We start from the raw sequence: 21,129 nt of genomic DNA on the forward strand, positions 1-21,129 counted from the left end.
CCTCACCCGTGGAAGGAGAGTCGGGGCGGGACAGAGACCGGTAATTCCTAGTGGGCTGCGCAGCACCCTTGGCGGGGAGGCAACAGCCAGGTGTGACCCGCGCGTCAGAAGCAGGTGACAGCGAGCAACCGACAACCGGTATGGGGCTGCCCCTGGAGGCGAGACTGAGCAGACGAACCGGGCCAGAGCGAGTGGGGCGCCAGTGGGGAGTAGGGAGCTGGAGGGAGTCGCTGGGTGGCCTTGGCCGCCGTCGCCAAGTCGCCTAGCGGAGAAGGTAGGTGGCGGAGAGCAAGGTGTGTCTAATTTAGGAATAGACCATATACATGTATTGAGATGCTTGTTCCAAATTTCTTTTATTGATGAGCAGAGAGAGGCCTAAATGATGAGTAACCATGTGGGTCTGGAAGAAGAATCAAGGACCTGAAGCAGGCTTTGTTGTTTGTTTAAAAATCAAGAAGTCCCTTGTGACTGGCATTTATGAATCAGTCTCCCAAAGCCAGGGTGCCCCTGGGAAACAAACTGAGTTTCTGAACATTTGAAAATGAGAATCAGGCTCAGGACCACAGAGCGCTCACTGAGGTCTAAACGTTCTGGGAGGTCCTGCCTGAGCAGCCCTGCCGCCAGTCAGGCACTCAACCTTGCTCTGTCTTTCTCCAAGTCCACCAAATACAACTTAGGAAAATCTGCATTACTAGAGATGGGGAGTTCTGAAAAACCAAAGGGGCCTGAGGATGGAAATCGGGATTTCTGAGAACTCGGATAGGAGAAAGAAGGTTCTGTATTCACTAACCTCTAACTGAAATTTAGCATTTCTTCCCATTAGGAAAACAGGTAGCAAACCACAGCAGTACTAGTACCTGTGACTCTGTCATCCCCAGGAACCACAGATATTCACATGCTACAGACACCTCAAAGTGTTGTTTATGTGCACCACATTACTTGGAAATTATGGAAATTAGTAAACTCACTCTAAGATCTCGTAATTTGATAAAGAAGCACATCTTGCATCACAGATTTAACTGTTTAATACTTCAATAACTTTATTTCAATAAAATTGCCCTCCTTGGCAGATAAGCTTATGTATTCTATCTTATATATTTCTCCAGCCTGCAAAAGGGTTGACAGCAGATTGGAAATTAAGAATCTGCTGTGGATAACGAACAGATAGCTTTACAAAGAGGTAGAGGTGAATAGCTTTGCTGCACCCTTGCCTTGTGCTCTGACTTGACCATTCGCTGCAGCAAGTGGCAGCTGGTGGTGTGGAAGTTGAGCGAGGTCAGTGGCCCCTTTGCCTAAGAACCTTCCTGTTCCCACATGTTGTTCACGTTGTTCTTTTAGGTTTAGGTGAAAAATGCCTTGAGTAGGAATATCATGGGGTTACCTCCAGCTTCTGATACCTTCTCATATGGAGTAGAAGGGCTCTCAGAGAGCATCTAGTGTAAGCAGCATCTTATAAATCCAGGCAGTAGGGTCGAGGAGGAGTTATTTACTTGGGGGGGGGGTGGCGGGGCCAGCACACCATACTGAAGATACAGGCATTCCAGAAGGGGGTTTTGGTTTTATTCTGAATAGGAAAAGTGTCCTAGGAATATGGAAAGAGTGAGAGAGTAACAAAGTGAGAGAGGGCTTGCACTGGGGTAAGGATGGCCATAGAAAGGGATGAGAAGGTGAGGTGGAAGAGCTTGGGGCCAAAGTCCTGGGGACCACTTCCTCCATCTACATCCCAGCACCTGTCATCAACTCTCCTGGGAATCTTCCGGAATCCTGTTAACTCTCTAGGCCCAATTTAGGTGTCTCCTAAGTTATATATTGTCACATTGCTTCCCTGAAGCACTTTTAAGCACAAGGAATCGATTCAGCAAACATTTCACAATATATAATGTATATTCTTAGATTTTTAAAAAATTCGATTTCTTCCAGCCCGAAGGCACCCCTGGAGCTGCTTGATGATCCCTAGATGACAGCCTTCTTGGAATCTCTGAAGGGCTATAATTTAAGGAGGAGGGTTGGCGTTATGGGCTGTGGCCTAGAAGGCAAAGCAGGAGTGAGATGAGAAGTTGTTGCCAGGAGGCACGATTCCAAATGCATGTAAGGTTCATTCCTGGGGACAGATTATCCTAGAGCTAGACAGGATTTGGAGTGCCTTCCAATTCTGGCACTCCATACCATTCCCTTCAGGTACTTAAGCCCAGCAAATCCTGGGCTTGCAGTATAAAACCAGGATCCTGGTCTCCCCACCACATCTAGATGACCGTGTAGATAGTGCGATGTAATGAAGGGTGCTCGAGCTTTGAAACCAAACTCTGGTTCTAAATGTTGCACCCCACTTAGGAGCTGAGCCTGTAGAAAACGGAATCCCTTCATCTCTGTGAACCTTAGCTCCCTCCGATGAAAACGGGGACAATCTTCTGGAGAGTATGTAAAAGGCCTGGGTTGCTGGAGGAGTCCCACAAATGTCCCTTGAATGATGAAGAAACTTATTCACGGTTAAAAATCTTTTGCCTTCTGGAATCCCTGGTACAACCAGCCACTCCTTGCGAATGCCTGTCAGTTCCGCTCCGCCCGGCAGGAGGCGGCAGACCCCAGCCACGGCCAGGAGGCCAGCCGCGGAAGCCAGCGGCCAGATGCGGCCTCCGCCTTGGATGCTACTGCGCCGGCGCTGTCGGTGTTACGGGTGGTACTAGGCTCCCCAGCTGCGCAGGGCGGGAGTGCGCTGGGTAGGGCCGAGCGGCGGAGGAAGGAGTGCAGCGCATGCGCGCGGCGGGGGCCTCTGGGAACCAGCGGCCCCGCCCAGTGCTGTAGTCTAGCGCGCAGAGTCGGAAGGTGCTGGCTGCGGGGCCGGTTTCCCGCAGCTGGCTCTCGGCTTTTCTCTTTTCAGCCGCGGAGAGAGTTCAGGGCTGCAGGTGAGTTGTACACCTCGTCATCGAGACCTTCCTGCCCGTAATTGTCATGCAAATGTGCAGAAATAAGCAGATAGTGATGCAGAGGTACTTGGGAGGGTTTTGCAGGTGAGGGCTACTCTCCTGGGGATCGTTTCTCTCTTCCTCCTGGGAGTTCGCCGAATTTCTTCCATCCAAGGTCCTGAATCTCCCATCTTCTTTCCTGGAGCTAGGGAGAGGTGGGGGAAAGGGATGGGGCTTTTGTACCATCGCAGAAATGCTTGACAAGGTTTTAAACCTTCGCAGCACCACGCACTTCACTCGAAAATGTGTCTTTCGAGCCCTATTGAGTTAAAAAGGTAGGTAATTATTGATGCTCAATATGTGAAAATGCTTTTTATTTAATAGTTTACGAAAAATCTCATTTTGGAGAGCTAGGGGCAAGGAGGGCTCTGTCATCTATTTTTGTATGTTATGCAGTAAATCAGTTTGTTTCATTGCACCCAAGATGCTTTCTGGTCTTTCCAAGGGCTGGGCATCGTGTATGCGATGGGAGCACGTGACGCGTGACGCACAGCGTCCCCACCCCATCCCTCCCGTGTTAACTCGCCCTCTGGCTTTTCTGTGTGGTTCTGAACAGGTCGTGCCAGGGCTGATCGCTTTTTTTTTTCTGAATTTTCGCTGTGAGCACAGAAACTTATTACAACGATTGAGAATAGATTTATTTTGCCTTCTTAGAACACTCAGCTCACTAAGGAGATGAAGGGACTGGCTTTTTCCTGGTTAATGAGCTATATCCAGGGTAGGTCAGTTACAATGTCTTCAGACAAAAGTTATCCCTTTGGTTCACTTGGTCATTCACTCATTCATTCAGCAAGTAGTTTCTAAGCCCCCGCCTTGTGCAGGGCAGTGAGCTTGGTGCTGTGAGGAAGATGAAGATGAATTGAACCTGAGCTTAGCCCTCAAGGAGCTTGACTGGCCCAGAGGAAAGATAAGCTCAATGTAAGTAATTCCACTAGGTAGAAGAGATGGGGCCCCAAGAGAGGGTCAGAGGAAGAACTGGGCGGCTCAGAGGAGGAACAACCAGCCTTTCACACCAGGTGATTGGCTTAAGGAGAAAATTACTACCTGATGATGAGTGATTGTTCTCGCGTGCATCACATCTGCATGTAAGGCTGTTTTTCTGACTGTTGGGCATTTTAGACTGAAGACTGAGTATGTTTCAGACAGGCCCATAGTGCATGCTCAGCACCCAAGAGGTTCTGGGTTCAATCCTCAGTACCATCTCCAAGCGGAAATCAGTGAAGAAACCTAATTACCTCCCCCTCATAAAACAGACAGGCCCCATCATTCCTGGCCACCCCCACCTCCCTCCACCACCCACTGGCTGCTGTCCTAGTGCCCCTGTCTCAGGGAATAGCATCAAGCCTCTCCTCTCGCCGCCCCTCCTAGTCGTCGGAGCCAGAGACTCAGCCCTCCCCCTCCCTCCCCACATCCGTACTTACTGTGTCTACCTCCTGACCTCTCTCACATCTGTCTTCCTCTCTCCACTCTCCTGGCCATTTTGCCAGGCCAGGCCCCCATCATCTCTTACTGCATCAGGCTCGCAGCTTCTCTCCTGGCCACTTCAACCCACCTCCCACTCCTGCAGCCAGAAGGCACTTGCTGGATTAAATCTGACTGTGAGGCCCCTTCATTCACCTCTCACTGCCTTCGGGATGGAAACCAAACGCCCTTTCCAGGCTTGCATGGGTGGTCTGGCCCTTCTTCCCCAGCCCCCTTTCTTCACACCCCTTGCCCTTCTCTGCATTTGGAAACCATGCCATGCTCTCTCGTGCCACCAGGCCTTTGCACATGTCTCCATTCTGCCTAGAACACACCCTTCCTTGCTACCTTCCTCACTTGGTTGACTCCTGCCCTCCCCCAGGAGGAGAAATTAGTTTCTATAATTCTGTGGCATGCACATCATTGTAATACAGATTTGCTCCCCCAAGCTCTTTGTATTTTGTAAAACATTTCCCCCCACCCCTTGCTTTAGAATCGAACCTTGACAATGGACCTGGTTGGTTTTGGTTATGCAGCCCTGGTGACGTTCGGAAGCATTTTGGGATATAAGCGGAGAGGTAAGCCCAAGACAGATTTTTCATCAAAGAAACCTGGGGAGCTTGGTGGTGGTGTCAGGATCATCTGAGGGCTTATAAGTAGGGCAGGAAGCTAACCAAGTCCTGGGGGTGGCTGAGGACCAGCACATGGTGGAAGTCGAAGGAGGGGATTTTGTGGGGCTGGGTAGACTGAACATTCCAGCCTCGGGGTCTCTCACCCTTTATCTGTCAGTATCAGTTGCATAATTAATTGACTTAATCTCCTCAGGGCTACTCCCTTATTATCAAATGAGGTTTCTTGTTTGTTTGTTTACATCCTCATAGTGTCAAAAAACTGACTTGTGTTGATGTTGTCTGTTGCACAGGAAAATTCATTAAATACTTAGATATCATATCTGAAGTAGTCCCTTCATCTCTGTCCAAAGATGGGGGAAAAAATAGTTGGTAAATTAAAGGATTTTCATGGAGAAAAAGGAAAGTTTTATATTTTGCTTTGTTTTAAGGTAGAGGCATTTATAGTCATGGTGTCTCCTGTTTCTTGTATTTTTCTTATTTCTTACATTTTTAAGAAATTCATAAATTAATTTCAAAGAGTATTTGATATCTATGACATGGGGGGGACTTGAGTTTCAGGTCTATAGGTTATCAGATTATGTCCTTCTTTAGCAATTTCTTGAGGGATAGGAAGAAGGGAATATGTGTGTGTGTCTGCCTGCAATGGTTTTTAACCCTGTTAGAATCTGAATTTCCTGTAGATATTTAAGAAAGAGATGCCTTGACCCTGGGGATTCCATTGCGGTAGATTCTAACTAGAGTGAGTGCCCTGAAGCAAGGATGGCGCGTGTTGGTCACAGTGTCGCGTTGCCCAGGGCCGGGGCAGTAGGAGGGCACCGGCTGGGGAGGGGATGGATGCGCGGCCGGCCGGCTGCGCCAGTGCCCGGGTTCTCCCTGTTACTCAGTGTAGTCACGGTTCATCCCTGAGCCCTGACGTACTGGGGCCGGAAGGTTTGTGAATCATTCAGGACAGAACCATTGCTTGCTTTGCACAGGTCTTCTACCTCCGTGAGCTAAAAATACCATTTTGTCTTATTTTTATCATCGCAACCTGAGAGTAAAAATATGGAGGAAAGGAGAATAGGAGGGAAAAAAGAGAGACGTTCAGAAGTCAGTTAATTGTTCAAAATCACGCGGTCCCGTCGGAAGCACTACTGCAGGGCGGCTTTCTGTGCCCCGTCGTCGGACCTAAGCCTCACATCGCTGTGTACTCGGGGTTCCTCTGCCTCCAGTTTGGGGTTCAGCATGAAACAGTCATTTCTCGGAAACGATCCGTGAATAGCCAACACCTGACTTGGCCTGGTCCAGTTACAGTGCCCGAGGAGAAATGCATTTTTCTACTTGGTGCGTTTATCATCCTTGACGTGATGAAGGAATTGCCTTCATTCGAGGATTTTCTCTTTCTCTCTCTGAGTCTGTGCGTTTTTTTCCCAGGTGGTGTTCCATCTCTGATTGGTGGCCTTTTTGTTGGATTTCTGGCTGGCTATGGAGCTTACCGGGTCTCCAATGACAAGCGAGATGTAAAAGTGTCGCTGTGTGAGTAAGGCGTTTTCCCAGTTATGGAGAATCGAAGTTTAGGGGTAGCTTTTGATACCTTTCCTAGAGGTCCTAGAAAATACTGGTCAGGTGGCGGGCGGCCACTGCGTGGGTGGGGACTGAACACCATCCTTGTTCCTTTCTACACAGACACCATCAAAAATAACAATGTTGCTACCAGGCCTTCCAACTCAGAAGAATATTGCTATAAAATTTGTTACTGGAGAAATGAAATAAAATTAGAAGTAGTAAGGAATTATGCCAAGGTTTTCTGTTAACACTTCTAAATGCATATTAGCATAGTTTGTGTGACTGAAAATTCCTAAGAAGAGACAGCCTTGCGTTCTCTTATTTAATTCAAGAATGGCTTTTAGATCCAGCTTTGCTTTAATCTTTAATCCAGAAAAGCAAGGCTGATCCTTTTTTGGCTTCATCCCTTGCTGGGCTTAGTAGGAGAATGTTCACAGGAAAGATGGAAAAAACCTGTGTGTGTTTAAAGCCCCAGGGTGCTTGGCTTTCTTCTTTCTGGGTTGAAAGAGATACAGTGGAGGCTGGGGAAACTACAGCAAGGAAATGGTCTCTGTTTAATTTGATGATTGTTCCAAGTGCCTGGTGGAGGGAGTGGTGAGGTGGAAGAAAATAACAAAGGAAGACATTGTAACTGTTCAATATTTAAGGGAGAGAAAAAGATTAAGTGGAATTTTTTTCTTATTTTAAATAGGAGCTAGGGAATATTTTTAATAATGAAATTATGTCAGAAGATAAAAATATATCAGCAAGGTATAGATATATTGGGTTTCTTACTCAGATGCACTTAAATAATTAACATACGTTTATTGTCGATCATTTTTTTTTAATATCAGCAAGTGGTTTTTCCTTGCAAGTTGTTCTTAAATTGTGACATCAGTGCTCTGATCTCTTATGTGAAACTGCCCATCTCTTGGTTCAGCTTGTAAAAGGCTGGGATGATGCCTTTGAATTTAATATTATTATTAGACTGTTGTTTTTTAGTCTCCAGGCATCATATTTCCTGAAATGGAATGCTACAAAATACAAATGGCCAGCCTTTTCCTAGTATTGTTTTATTAATGAGGTCTTACTTTAAAGATTTATTTTAGAAACGAATTCTTTTCCTAACGTTCTATTAACTAGCCATTTAGGGGATGGCTCCTGTGGGTCCAGGTGTACTGCTGAGTGTTCCTGAGGCAACTTGGATAAGACACTGTCCTGACCCTCCAGGAGTGTCCTAAAAATAGAAATTTAAGTCAGAAAAAGACTTTTTCTTTTGAAGATGTTTCAGGAATGAATTTCAACATGCTGGTTTACTCAGAAACCTTTTTGATAAGCTAGTTTATGAAGTGTTTTAATAGGGCACTTTATTTTTTCAAGAAAACACCAACTCAATACCTATATGTAATAAAGAGTAATTATATTAGAAAGCCGAAATGATCTTTTCCCTTTTATTGCCTTTTTTTTTTTTTTTTTTTGCCTTCTTCCCCCCCCCCCTTTTTTTTTTCACAAGCAAGCATTGATAACATGTTTGAAACTCTGGCTCACGCACTGGTTTGGTTTTTAGTTACAGCTTTCTTCCTGGCCACCATAATGGGAGTGAGGTTTAAGAGGTCCAAGAAAATAATGCCAGCTGGGCTGGTTGCAGGTTTAAGGTAAGAAAAACGATTTTGAGCTATATACTTTGCCATCCTTTTGAAGTATGAGTTTTTAGCAAACATCAGTTTTAATTTGAAAGGTCAAAGTAATTTTTATTACAATCAGCACGACTATAAAAAACCTTAAAATTGATTCATGCATTCTGTCAGTTGTTGGTGTTTATGTGCACATGCACGGTTTTATCAAATACCCTTAGGGTAACTCTAGTATCTGATCACATGTACACACTTACCGTTTTCCGAATAAAGAACTAAATTCAGCCTCAGTTTTTCCTCAAGATTTATCCATCTGAGACAGTAAATTATTCATTTAAATCTGACATTCAGTATTACTTAGAGAGTTGGACAGAGTGACAGTCTGTTGCAGTGATTTTGAGTTTCTAAGGGAGAAAACTTAATATTTTTTAAAAATGTAAATAGGGAGCTTCAGGTTTCTCTGTTTGATCCCAGTAATTCTATCCCAGAGATGAGGCACACTAGCAAGTAAAAAGTTATGCTTAACATTTTTAGTTCTTCCTGGAAGCTGCCTTTACATGTTGAAACGTATATATAAGTTCATGTCCTTTGATGTACGTTTTCACTTTGTGGAATTTATTCCAAAAGAATGAGATGCATACAAAGACTGATATTTATTGCCACTTTATTTCTAGTGGAAAACTTGATGACCTGAAAAAATTAGAAAACAGCTTAAAAATTCACCAGTCAGGAAGTGTTTCAATCAGTGTTTTGTTCACTTAATGGAATATTGAGCGAGTTATTACATGTCATGTTTTTAAAAACTATTTAGTGGCATTGGAAAATATTAGTGACATGATAGGAAAGGAAAACAGAATAAGAAACCATAGTGTGATCTCAAGTTTTAAAAAGCTGGTGTATAAAAAAACAACCTAAGAAAGAAATACTTCAAATTGTTACACTTTCTAGACAGTAACGCAATGGGGAATTTTCTCCTTTCTAATTTTCCCTGTATTTTCTAGTGTGGCTGTGTGGAATGTTTATGATTTGGAAGGCAAGTGTGATTATAAAGGACTGCTTCCATATATGCACGTATATCATGACTGAAACATTACACCATACACCAGAAACTGACACAACATTGTAAACTGATTATACTTCAATAAAAAGAAAAAAACCATGACACAACATTGTAAAATGACTATAACTCAATAAAAAATGTTTATATGGAAAAAAAAAACATATATCCATGGAAAAAACAAACAAAAAAAAACCCCAACAACAACAAAAAAGAAAAAACCAGAAGGCACTTTCTTGGCCCAATAAAGGACATTTCAGAAAACCCACAGAAATCGCATATCTAACAATGAAACTTTAACAGGGTCCTCTGTAGGGAGAGGTTCAGTATACACATGCCTGTTTTCGTCATTTCTGTTCTGCATTGTTCTGGAGATCCTTACATAGTAAATCAAGAAAAATAATAATAAAAGGTAAAGGGTTGGGGGAAAAAATAAACATTGCTTTCTAATTATAGCTCTGTTCTAAAAATGGTACTTATTGGTAGAAAGACTCAGAAGTAGGGTTTACAGGTCAAGAAGACGTGCAGGTTGTAATAACGACATCCCCAAATCGCGTGTTGATTCGTTTTTTTTTTCAAGTTGCTTGCCTTTACTAGCTTTTGAAAGTTTTGTGTTTCTTTCCAAACCTTTCTCTTATCAAAGTCCAACCTAGATTTTCAGAACAGTGAATTCTGATTTTTCTCCTTCATTCACTGAACGTTTTTAAGTGTCTCCTTCCTTCAGGTCTGGGAAGTTGGGGTACAAGGATGGTGAGAGCACCCCTGCTCCAGGGAGAGAGGCAGGGCAGAAGGCTGGGGTTGAGGAGCACTCAGGTTAGGTGGGCACACAGCCCATCTGTACCCTTCTGTCTTGGGCTGCCTGAGACTTACCCTCCCTCTCCCTGTCTTTCCCTTTCATCCAGCCTCATGATGATCCTGAGACTCGTCTTACTGCTGCTCTGAGGATCCAGAGGAATTGAAAACTTAAGATCATGTCATTCGCTGTAACGGGCAGAGCCTACTCCTTGTATTGAAAAGATACATTTCAATATGGAATGTTCAGTATGGTCTTATCTTGTTAGAAACTGCAAAAGAAACTGTCACCTGTAATATAGACATGAGTTTGAGGGATTTTTTTTTTAAATAAATAGTTTAACTGTTTTCTAATTGTCAGGTACTGGGTTTGTTAAAGATATTTAATACATCACGATACACTATTTCATTTGCTGTGTCTAGTTTATATTATATATATGTGGTCTTTTTTGATTGTTACAAATAATCATGTCTGAAGTAAGTTTAAATTAAACTACAGCTTATCAGATGATGGAACGCCCTAAGTGGGCTTCACAAATGCTAATGTGTCTATTTGTCATTTGTGTTTTATTCAAAATTATATTTTTTCCATTTTAATTGTATTACTGCGAGTGGTTTTTTCCTTTAAAAGAAACTTAAAAAAAAAAAAAGGACAAATGAACTTATATATAAAACAGAAACAGACTCACCGACATAGAATACAGACTTGTGGTTGCCAGACGGGAGAGGAGTGGGAAGGGATAAACTGGGAGTTTGAGATTTGCAGATACTGACAGGTATATATAAAATAGATAAACAAGTTTATACTGTATAGCACAGGGAAATATATTCAATATCTTGTAGTAGTTTACAGTGAAAAAGAATATGAAAATGAATATATGTGTATCCATGTATGACATTGTGCTGTATACCAGAAATTGACACATTGTAAACTGACTATACCTCAATTAAAAAAAATAAATAAACAAAAACTTCATCCTCGACAAACTGTGTACTAACAGAATGTCTTCAGTATTCAAATAAAAGCATTCTGTTTTAAACCTGTTTCTCTCATTTTAGCCTCTTCTCTATGGACTCAAATCATTTTTAACTTTTAAGTGCTCAATTATTAATGAAGGAGATTGGTAAGGAGGGTTATTGGAGCCAGAACTCTTCCTCAGGAGCACATATTCTGTCTCTGAAACAGTAATAATCCTGAGACGAAAGTGATTTTGTCTCCAACCACTACTTCTTTCTCGGCATGGTTATCAATTTACGTCCAGGGCACTTGCCTATAGGTGAGTCCCCCCAGCCCAGTTCTCCCACCGACTGCTCTCTGCCCTTTACAAGGTCATGTCCCATCTCTGGGACTCACTTTCTCCTCCTAGAGAAGGAATTTGGACTAAATGATCGACCAGACTCCTTAAAGCTCTAAACGTCTGCAATTCTGGTCCTGTTGGCTCCACTTGCACAGTGGTGTCAAGATTTCAAACCATTCTTTCCAAAACATGCTGGGTAGAGTCTCCACTGATAACAGCAGAGTTGATAAGGTTGTGTTCAGTTACCTTTCCCAACTGACCTTCAAGGAGGTTGTTAAATTTTCAGTGATGATTCAATTAAGGGGAGAATGAAAAAAAAAAAAAAAGCCTATTCGTTTAACCAAATCAGAAACCCAGAGAGAATCTTTTGATACACTTTTAAATATCCTGCTTTAAAAAAAAAATCCTGCTAATTGTAATGGTGCCAAACAGGTTGTTACACAAGCAAGACTGGGGACACAGTGGTTATTGGAGTCTCTGTGCACATGTGGAAGGACCTTCTGATTTGGATGGACAGCAGTTTGTGCTCAGACTATCTATGATGCTAAGAAATGTGAAATGGATTCTATCTGTAGAAGACTCTAGTGATTGGCAGTTTAAGAAGCTAGTTTAAAGCTATGCCGTGTCCTGGACTTTTCCAGAGGAGGTGGAAGTGGGTGATGGTTGATCTATGTGTGGTTGTTTCTTTGGTTTATTTGCTTTAAAAGAAATCTTTGGTATCTGTCGGTTTACTTATGATTTTACTCTTTGGCAGTAAGTAGAATGCAGAAGAATTTTCATTTGGATGATTCTGATTACTTGGTATTTTCCTGTTTTATGAAAAACAGAAGAAGCATTGTCTGATTTACAGATAAGTATTAGGTAGTTTTATTTCCTTAGGCTTTTTATTATTTTATTAAAATGGCCTTGTGATTTCTTTTCTGGGCAGTGCTGCAAATGTAAAGTGAAGTATTTCCTGAGTTCTTTAGACCGCTTCATTTGTTAATGCTCAGCTATTATTGTACCCATGTTTTTAAGAGACATGCCATGTTCAAATTTGAATATATTCTTCACGACCTCAGTGGAATCTTCATCTAATGGAGGTTTCCTCTGGCTTCCAGGCTGGAGAAATTTGTTAATTGTGGGAATGGAGCTGATTCTGGCCTTAAATTCCTAAAATGCAAATGTATACTGTCCGTGAGAAGAGATTATGGCAAAATAAACAAAAGATAAACGGGACCCATTTTTGTATATGAGAAAAAATGTTGAAAATGTACATTTCTCATTGCCGGTAGAAGTGGGGGATAAAAATGGAATTTTTACACATTGTGTGGCATTGCAAAGCGATGCCTGGCAGAACACAAGCTAGCAATATTTCTCAAGGAACACAGAAATGTTAATAGGCTCAAACCACATGATCCCATTTGTAAGATTGTATCCTAATATAATCTTGAATGTGGAAAAATTCATATCCATGAAGATGCTGTTGCAACATTATTTACAGAAGCAGATATTCCAGAGTATCCTGATGTATTGCTAATAAACCAAAATCCTCATTTTTCTCATGTTATAAACATTTTTCATGTCATGTAATCTCTGAAAAACGTAACTTCAAGTGGCGGCATAAAATTCAAGACATTTCTCAGGTATTGAATATTTAGGTTGTTTATGATCATCACTATTTAAAGTTATCCTGAGCACAATGAACAGAATATTATATAATGATGAAAAATGAAAAAATACAGTACACTTCATTGTCTAAAAGTGAGCCAAACTAAGTAACAATACCAAAACGTGCTTGTGTGTAATGTAACATGAAGTGGAAAAGTGAGGCTGCAGAGTTATCATGACTTAGATTACAGCTATTTTAAATCAGCATATTTTTAAAAGGTTATAAAGGAATCCACAACATAGCACAGTGTTCTAGAACTCAGGCAGTTAGGTCAGGCAGACCAAGGTTTGAGTCCCACTCCTGCCACCTACTAACAGGGTGACCTCAGGAAAGTTAGTTAACCTCTCTGAGTCTTGTCTCCTATCTACTCTGAGGATGGAATAAAATAAATGGGGTAAAGTGTGTGCAGTGCTGGTACAAGGCTTGGCGGGTAACAATAGCATAGTCCGTGGTTATGGGTATGGTTACGCAGTGGCTCTGCTCGGAGGGGCTTAAGTGTTGTCCCTTCACCTTGACAAGAGGAAGGAAGCCGCTTGTACTGTGGGTCTGCTACATTCCAGACAAAGCCTTCAAAATTCAACTCCTGCAAGAAGCCTGGCCCGGGTGAACCTCCTCTGCTTTCCCACATCATTTTACCGTTTCGTTGACTCCATTATGTTGAGGTTATCTGTCTGTGTGCTTGTCTCCCTACTAGACATGCTCCTTGAGGGCATCTTGGCACCCCTAGCACAGGTCTTGGCATAAAGAAGTTAGTAGGTTCTTAAAGGATAATGAATGACTTAAGGAAAGATTATAAATGAGTGATTAAAAATCCCTTCTCCTTCTTGGGAGCTGTTTGGAGAGCATTACCTGTAGCAGAGGGAAGCCTGAGAGGACCTTGGGTTTGCACTCTTCAACCATGAAGATGACTTCAAGGAGCTGTACATCCGTCCAGCTCTGCCGATCGCCCACCAGAAAATCTTGCCCGCGGTCTCTTAGTGCCTGCGGATAGTCGAAAACGAAAGATGAGGATTTGGGGTCCTCCAAGTTAAAGTCAAAGTGGTTTGGCAGGCCTCTAAGAATTCAGAGACCTGGTTCCCGATCTTTGCCCCCAGCTCACTGTGTGAGTTTAGATAAGTCCCGCTTCTCTCCCAGGACCTCAGTGTGTTCATCTGAAAGAGGCAGGAGAGCTTAGATCCTCCTGAGGATTCTGAACACTGGAAGCAGCTCCTTCTCCTGTGCCTTCTCCACGAGCCTTTATGGAACAATTTTACCACCGCCACCTGGACCGGGGCTCCTCCTGGTCTGTGACAGTCATCTCTCCTCCCAGCATCCCAGGGCGGGAGTCTCAAGTGTGCGGCTCCCTCTCCCCAGGACCCACACCTCATTTCTACAAGCAAATTTCCGTCTACTAGGGCTTATGGGTCACTTTGAGTCAAAATCAGCCGAACACAGACGATTGGAGTAGGAGATCACTGAGGACTCGCTGTTCGAGCCCTAAAGCTCTGTGATGTTGGGACACTGGGGGGTGAGATGGGGAGTTATAGGCGTGAGTGCAGGCTCCCGTGTTCTCAGCTGTATGGTGCTGGGCACGTTACTTCGCTGCTGTTGAGTTCTGTGGGTAACAGAGGCACATCTTTCGTGGAGTTACCCTGAAGATTAGATGGCATCCCACGCAGGTGGCGTGTGTGGTGAGCACGTAGTAGGGGATGAGCCATCAGTATGATTAGCAGAGCTGTCAGCGAGGATGGTACTGTCACTGCTTTCAGCCACGTGCAAAGTCTCTGTTTTTCACGGTATCCCATAGTCATTGGGAACGGTGGTGCCAAACATCCATTCCATTGCCACTCTTGGTAAAATTATAAGATAGAAATCTTGTAAATTACATGCCAATTGCAAAGGGTTATATTATCCTTGAATAGTCCTGAAGGAATGCTACGGAGAAAGCCTGAGGTAAAATCTTCAGTCTAATCCATCTTCCATCTTGGACCAAGGGAACTGAAAACTCACTAAATGTCATTAAGGGAAGGGACAACCTAGGAACTTAGAGTATCTGGGGAGTTGGTACATAAATCAAAGACAGAAGCATCAAGTAAATAATCTCCATCACTTGACTAGGCTATACAAGGGTTAACTATGACAAATATATTTAAATGGATGTACCAAATCATTCAGTTGGAACCGGTACAACTCAGTCCAGAAAGGATGGAATAAACCAGCATTGCAAGTGGCTTGGAAAAACTCGTCTGGTTCTTCTTCTTTTTTTTTTTTTAACCAAACGCTAACATTCTTCATGATCTTTTCCTACTGATGACTGATGTGATAATGGCAAGAGCGTTGACAATCATCCAACCCTTGTGTTAGGGATGGCACTAAGTGTTTGCTTAAAGCACAAGCTTTTTGAAACATTATTTTTCAGCTGTTAAAAATGCAGAGACAGATGAAAAGCAGGTGTTATTTTTTGGAACAGTTTTTCCCCCTTAACTTTTAGAATATGGCATAGAATTCTGCAAAACCTTATGAAGTGCCCTGAGCCCTGATACCATCCTGTGTATTTTAGAAATAAAATCCATCCTTCCCCCACCCCCAACTGTCTAATTAGTGTGGGGTTTTTTTTCTCCCTAGAATTCTCTTTATAAGGCCCTGTTATACTCCAGAATATTCAGTCAGGTAACTGAAATTCTGTGGGCAGCAGAACCACAAAGAATGCTGAAGTTATGCAGGACATCCTTACATAAATAAAACCCAGAAGGCGGGATGGGAGAGTGGAGGGCAGATTTGTTTTATAACTGCCTTTGGGGGAGGAATTTTGCTTTCATGAAGTGTTTGGGGAATCTTTCATCCACCAGTAAAATTCTTTATTTTTCGTTTAGTCCTCCTCCCCTCCTCCCCGCCCTGATCCAAGTCACAGAGCAGGGCAGAAGTCTGCAGCTCACCTTCTCATAGACGGGGAAGAACCTTGTTGTGGCTCTTTCAAGGATGTATTGGAGGTTCATCTCCTTCTCCCCGGGCAGGGAGAGCGGGAGGAACGTGACCATGTCACTGAGGTCCTTCAAGCCTTCTGCATACATGTCGATCCTGGAGAAGGAAGGGGTGGTGAGTCAAGCGTTGCAGACAAAGGAAACTCTCACTTCGTGAGCCAAAGGGAAGTGTGAAATAATGCCTCGGCTTCACCTGTCTGGGTATCAGGTGTCTCCACATTCCAGGAATTAAAGCCCAGTGTTTCTACCTGCATGCTGCTCCTTTGAGATGCTGAGATCCATCTGAGAGGGAGGAAAATTATAGGAGTAAAGTATGTGCGTGATTACATCGAGTATGTGAAACTAATGCTAAATAACACAAGCACAGACAGGGTTAAAATAATCCCTAAAAAATGATGAACTGGTACACTTTACTATGTGTAGAACAGAAAAACAACCAGGACCTACCGTACAGCACAGGGGACTGTATTCAATTTCTCGTAATAACGAATAATCGAAAAGAATCTGAAAAGAAAAAATACCTATGCATGTATATGTGGAACTGAATTGCTTTGCTGTTACCCCTGAAAATAACATTTTATATCAACTACACCCCCATAAAAAATAAAATGTAAAAAAGTCCTCAAATAATGAATTAGGCAAAGATCCTATTTGGCTATTTAAATGTTGTAATGACAGTGAGATTATCCATGCCGGCACATCCTGGGGAAGAGGTCACTGAGGACCTCTGTACTGCTGACGTCTCCACCTGGATTGAAGGTTCTCAAACTGCTCAATTTAATAAGGCACAGAACTTACCCCACAAGTTCCCACTTGCCACCCCCCACACCTCTGTGCAGAATGAATAGAACGATAGGTGTTGTGTTTGACAAGACGCCATAGCGTCGTGAAAACACCACTGGTCTGTCACTGGGAAACCTCTGTCCTCATCCAAGGTGAGCGTCTTAACCTCTCTGCACCACAGTTCCTTTAGCTTGAACCTGGAATAGCCATGGGTGTCTTTGAAGATGGCCTGAAAGTCTTTGCTTCTCCTGCCCTGAGAGTAAGCCTCATTCTCCTGGTGAACCTCAGTGGGTCTTGGAGACTTGATTGACTAATAGACCAGCGGGGGGCAATCATGTTCTGAGCCTCCGAGGTGAGGTCCTTAGAAGCCTGACAGCTGCCGCCTGGTCCTCTTTCTTCTGCCTTTGTCTAAGGCAAGCCAGCCGCAGGTGCGCTGTCGGACCACACGGAGAACCTTGTGCTGTGAGGAAGCCAAGCTAGCCACACAGGGATGTCAGGTAGAGAGAGCGAGCTGCCTGGGCAGGCCTGGCTGGTCCAGTGCTCCCAACCCAGGTGCCAGCTGTTACCAGTGAAGAACGTGTAAGAGACAGAGTGTCACCCGGCTGGCCGGGCTGCCCCACAGGACGGTGAGAAAGTGCCTGCGGCAGGAAGTCACCAAAGGAGGAGCATTCTGCGCATTTGCGATTACGACACTGAAGGAGTTTTAAAATGGAGTGTCTCACACGTGCAAGGTTTTGTCATAACAGTATACCAAGGAAGGCAGCCTACAAATTTATTCACTTGTTTTCAATCTATAAACATGAGTTCTGTGAAACAGGTACTTTAAAAAAAAACATTTTGCATTGAAAGGAACCGTGGCACCTTAGAGAAATGACTGGGTCCGAGTCGAGAGCAGGGAGAGTCACAGGGTTAATCTGGGTCATCCCATTACACCAGATATGGAGGAAGCGGTCAGAGACCCGAGGGGAAGGTCAACATCCCCAGCAGCCATGTGGCTTCCACTGACCAAAGGTAGGACAACCTGAGCATAAGTCAGAACAGCAATAAAAGTGAATTGAAACATATCAGTGACGTTTACCTGAATGAATTCACAGTGATACTAAAACAACAATTAATTGGTCAATGTTGGAGGATGCTGGTGAGCCCACTTATTGTTTGGAAAATTGGTAAACAGAGGGCTAGCATGTCTTTCGTAAAGGAAACTGCACTCCAGGTAACCAGAGAGCAGATGAAGGGACATTTTTATTTATAGAAGTACTCTAGGTAATAAATGCAGAAGGAATGATGGCACTGAACCCCACTGGCTACTAAGGTCATAAAAGATAGACAAGCAGACATTGTGAGCTTCCTAATTGGGGGTTGAACCAACACCTGTGACACAAGCAGTCTTACAGAAACCACAAGAACTTGAGTCTGATAAAAAAAATCTTTAAACCCAACAACCAGTTTACAGAAAAAAGAGAGCCAAAGGAATGTGTTAAACGCCACTGCAGGGATGCAATCAGCAGAAATCTGGCAGGTAGAATCTTCTAGAAAGCAAGGGAAAGCTTATACTGAGATTGAAAAGTACCAGATCAATTTAAAAATGTTTACTGCATGAAATTTTTTAAATTTAAGCTTTCTAAAATAAATGCATTTTTGAAATAAGACAACACGAAATTTATTTAAAACACACCTGGGTTAGTAAAACATTGACTATTTGTTGTTTACCAACTAAGAGTTTTCTACTTCTGTGCCTTAATTTACAATTTAGGGAGGGTTGCTGTTTTAAACTCCAGGTAAGACCAGGCTAGCTTTGCTGGTTTGTCTCCAGATCAGTCCATTGCAAAAGGAAGGGTGTGTGCAGAAGTGAATTAATAAATGCCTGGGAGGTGGGGTGGGGTATCTAATGAGGTGGTTCCCAAAGGTCACATCCAGAATCAGTGTCTCATATTGGACACTCCCTGCCCCCTGATTGCATTTGTTCTTGTGATTTACTCAGCACTGCTCCCACCTAGTGGAGGCAAAAGCAGATTCACAGAGAGCAGCAGACTCCTTTATCAGTTTCTGTGCTTGTTCTGTGCCTGTCGGCTAATGGCTTGACCCTAAATGTAGAATCAGAAAATGAAAGAAACTATGTAGTTGGCCACAAGTTGACAATTGTTGAAGGTAAAAGTTGTGTCCGTGGGGTTTATTATACTATTCTCTCTCCTTTGATATGTGTTAGATTTTTCCATAAGAAAAAGTTAGAAAGCAAGACAAGAATGTTCTGTAAATCTCTCAGGAACTACACATGTCTGCTAACAAGCCTAAAGGTTAATTTTTCTTTTCTATTTTTAATTTTCTTCTAAGCGAGAAGCAACCTATATACCAGGCTTGTTCCTTCGGGGTCCTCCCGTACAAGTCATATTTTGCAGCGATGTATCTTAGGATGGCTCTGGTTTCTACCAAATTCATCCCATCCATTTCCACCATGGGCACTTCCTCATACATCAGGATTCCACCTGAAAATATGCAAAGGAAAGTTGGATTATTAGTGTCCCTGATAGTAGTAACTAAGTTTTCTTTAAGGAAGCTACAAAATGGGACAAGGTAATCAAATACTGTTAAAATCTTCAGAAGCAGTAATCTAAAAGGAGCAATACATAGGCATTCATTGCTAGAACAGTGTGTAGAGTGCAAGACATGTTGTTGAGGACTCCAGGAGGTACCAAAAATGCATATTCAAAAGCTTTCTGGCCAAGGGTCTCCTGTCTCATCACTTTCTCTCCATTCCTGTGGCCACCAAGGTACCACCATAACATGCCCACTGGGCCCTCTTTATCTGCCCTACACGCACTGCCTGGAGGCTTTCCTGGAGTCAAAAGGCTCTGCTCAAAACCTCCCAAAACTCTTCTTTTCTTGTGTGAGAATAATGTTAACTTCAGTCTGGAATCAGGGCACTCTTTGAAAGGTGCCTCCACGTCCCCTCCACACATCACTCGCCTCTACTCTCCTTCATGAGCCTCCATTCCTCCCCTGCCCCACCCTGCTCCCAGTCAGAATCCTAGGGACCTTCTAATGAGTACAGTTCTTTGCTTGGGCTTCCTTTTTCAATCTTTCAAGGAATATTGGCATTAAAAAAAAACCCACATGGAAGCAACCTAAATGTTCATTGACAGATGAATGGATAAAAAAGGATGTGGTATATATAACAATGAAATATTACTCAGCCATAAAAAAGAATGAAATAATGCCACATGCAGCAACATGGATGGACCTAGAGATTATCATACCAAGTGAAGTAAGACAGACACAGAAAGATAAATACCATATGCTATCACTTATATGTGGAATCTAAAATATGATATGACTGAACTCATTTACTTTTAAAATGGAAACAGACTCACAGACATAGAAAACAAACATGGTTACCAAAGGGGAAAGGGATGGGGGAGGGATGGGGGAGGGATAAATTAGGAGTTTGGGATCAGCAGATATAAACTACTATGTATAAAATAAACAACAAGGTCCTAATGTATAGCCCAGGGAACTACATTCAACATCTTGTAATAACCTATAATGAAAAAGAATCTGAAAAAGAATATATACATATATGTATAACTGAATCACTATGCTGTACACCAGAAATTAACACAACCTTGTAAATCAACTATATTTTGATTTAAAAAAAACCACAAAACGTATAACTAGAGAGAGCTATGGTTTAATTAAAAAGAAGTGGGGGAGGGTATAGCTCAGTGGTAGAGCGCATGCCTAGCATGCATGAGGTCCTGGGTTCAATCCCCAGTACCTCCTTTAAAAATAAATAAATAGACCTAATTACCTTCCCCCCAAAATAAAAAAAAATTTTTTAAATTTTAAATAATAAATAAAAGAATATGTGTGTGTCTTTTACAGTAATGGGGAGAACTTGGTCTATTGCAGCATGAGTAACAAGGCTTTTATCTCACCTTGGATTAATTTCTCAAATTCTGCAAGTGTTTCAAAAAGTTCCTCTTCAAACTAAAGAATGAAAGAATATAAGAACAAGTTACTATCGTTACTTTTATTATTACTGACGAGATCACAGAGAAAGAGTTAAATGGAAGGTAGGGGTCTAAGCCACTAGTTCGACCAACTTTTCAAGTGGTTATTAAACCTGCGCTGTATTTTTCTGGGTCTCATGCAACAAATGAAGTTTTTATATAAAACCAAAGGGAAGGGTTTACTGAATTTAGTTGATCCAGGAATATCTACACCTACCGTGGTGCAGATGCATGCTGGGTGAATTTTTCGGGCCACAGTTTAAATGCAGGCTCTCCCCTAAGTTAACGGGGACAAGCTGCCGACTCCCTTCTAATGTCAGTTTCTGAACATGTGAAAATGAAACCAAATCATGGTGCTGTCATGATG

General features: G+C 42.7%; 2 protein-coding genes and 1 non-coding gene across 5 annotated transcripts; 2 read left to right on the forward strand and 1 right to left on the reverse strand.

Annotated features, from left to right (window-relative positions):
• The first annotated feature begins 9 nt into the window (after window positions 1–9).
• Window positions 10–10,716, forward strand: TMEM14A (transmembrane protein 14A). 3 transcript variants are annotated; one of them, XM_014557335.2, is made up of 5 exons: window positions 10–138; window positions 4,918–5,002; window positions 6,470–6,571; window positions 8,148–8,235; window positions 10,174–10,716. In XM_014557335.2, the coding sequence occupies exons 2-5, from the start codon at window positions 4,933–4,935 to the stop codon at window positions 10,211–10,213; spliced, it is 300 nt and encodes a 99-aa protein (XP_014412821.1). In that variant the 5' UTR covers window positions 10–138; window positions 4,918–4,932; the 3' UTR covers window positions 10,214–10,716. The 3 variants fall into 3 exon arrangements, with proteins under 3 accessions (XP_014412821.1, XP_014412820.1, XP_006182421.1); XM_014557334.2 differs by lacking the exon at window positions 10–138 and adding an exon at window positions 156–274; XM_006182359.3 differs by lacking the exon at window positions 10–138 and adding an exon at window positions 2,761–2,903.
• A 1,356-nt stretch (window positions 10,717–12,072) lies between these two features.
• LOC102519717 (glutathione S-transferase-like) lies at window positions 12,073–21,049 on the reverse strand. The gene is made up of 6 exons (XM_032462356.1): window positions 20,980–21,049; window positions 20,688–20,739; window positions 19,106–19,238; window positions 15,928–16,069; window positions 13,862–13,993; window positions 12,073–12,513 (listed from the first exon to the last, which is right to left on the reverse strand). Exons 3-6 carry the CDS (start codon window positions 19,225–19,227, stop codon window positions 12,343–12,345), a joined length of 567 nt encoding a protein of 188 aa, XP_032318247.1. The 5' UTR covers window positions 19,228–19,238; window positions 20,688–20,739; window positions 20,980–21,049; the 3' UTR covers window positions 12,073–12,342.
• TRNAA-AGC lies at window positions 20,461–20,532 on the forward strand. Its single transcript has one exon. It is a non-coding gene; the product is annotated as a tRNA-Ala (tRNA).
• Window positions 21,050–21,129: the final 80 nt, after the last annotated feature.

The sequence above is a fragment of the Camelus ferus genome, chromosome 20 (genome assembly GCF_009834535.1).
Source record: "Camelus ferus isolate YT-003-E chromosome 20, BCGSAC_Cfer_1.0, whole genome shotgun sequence".
Taxonomy (NCBI): domain Eukaryota; kingdom Metazoa; phylum Chordata; class Mammalia; order Artiodactyla; family Camelidae; genus Camelus; species Camelus ferus.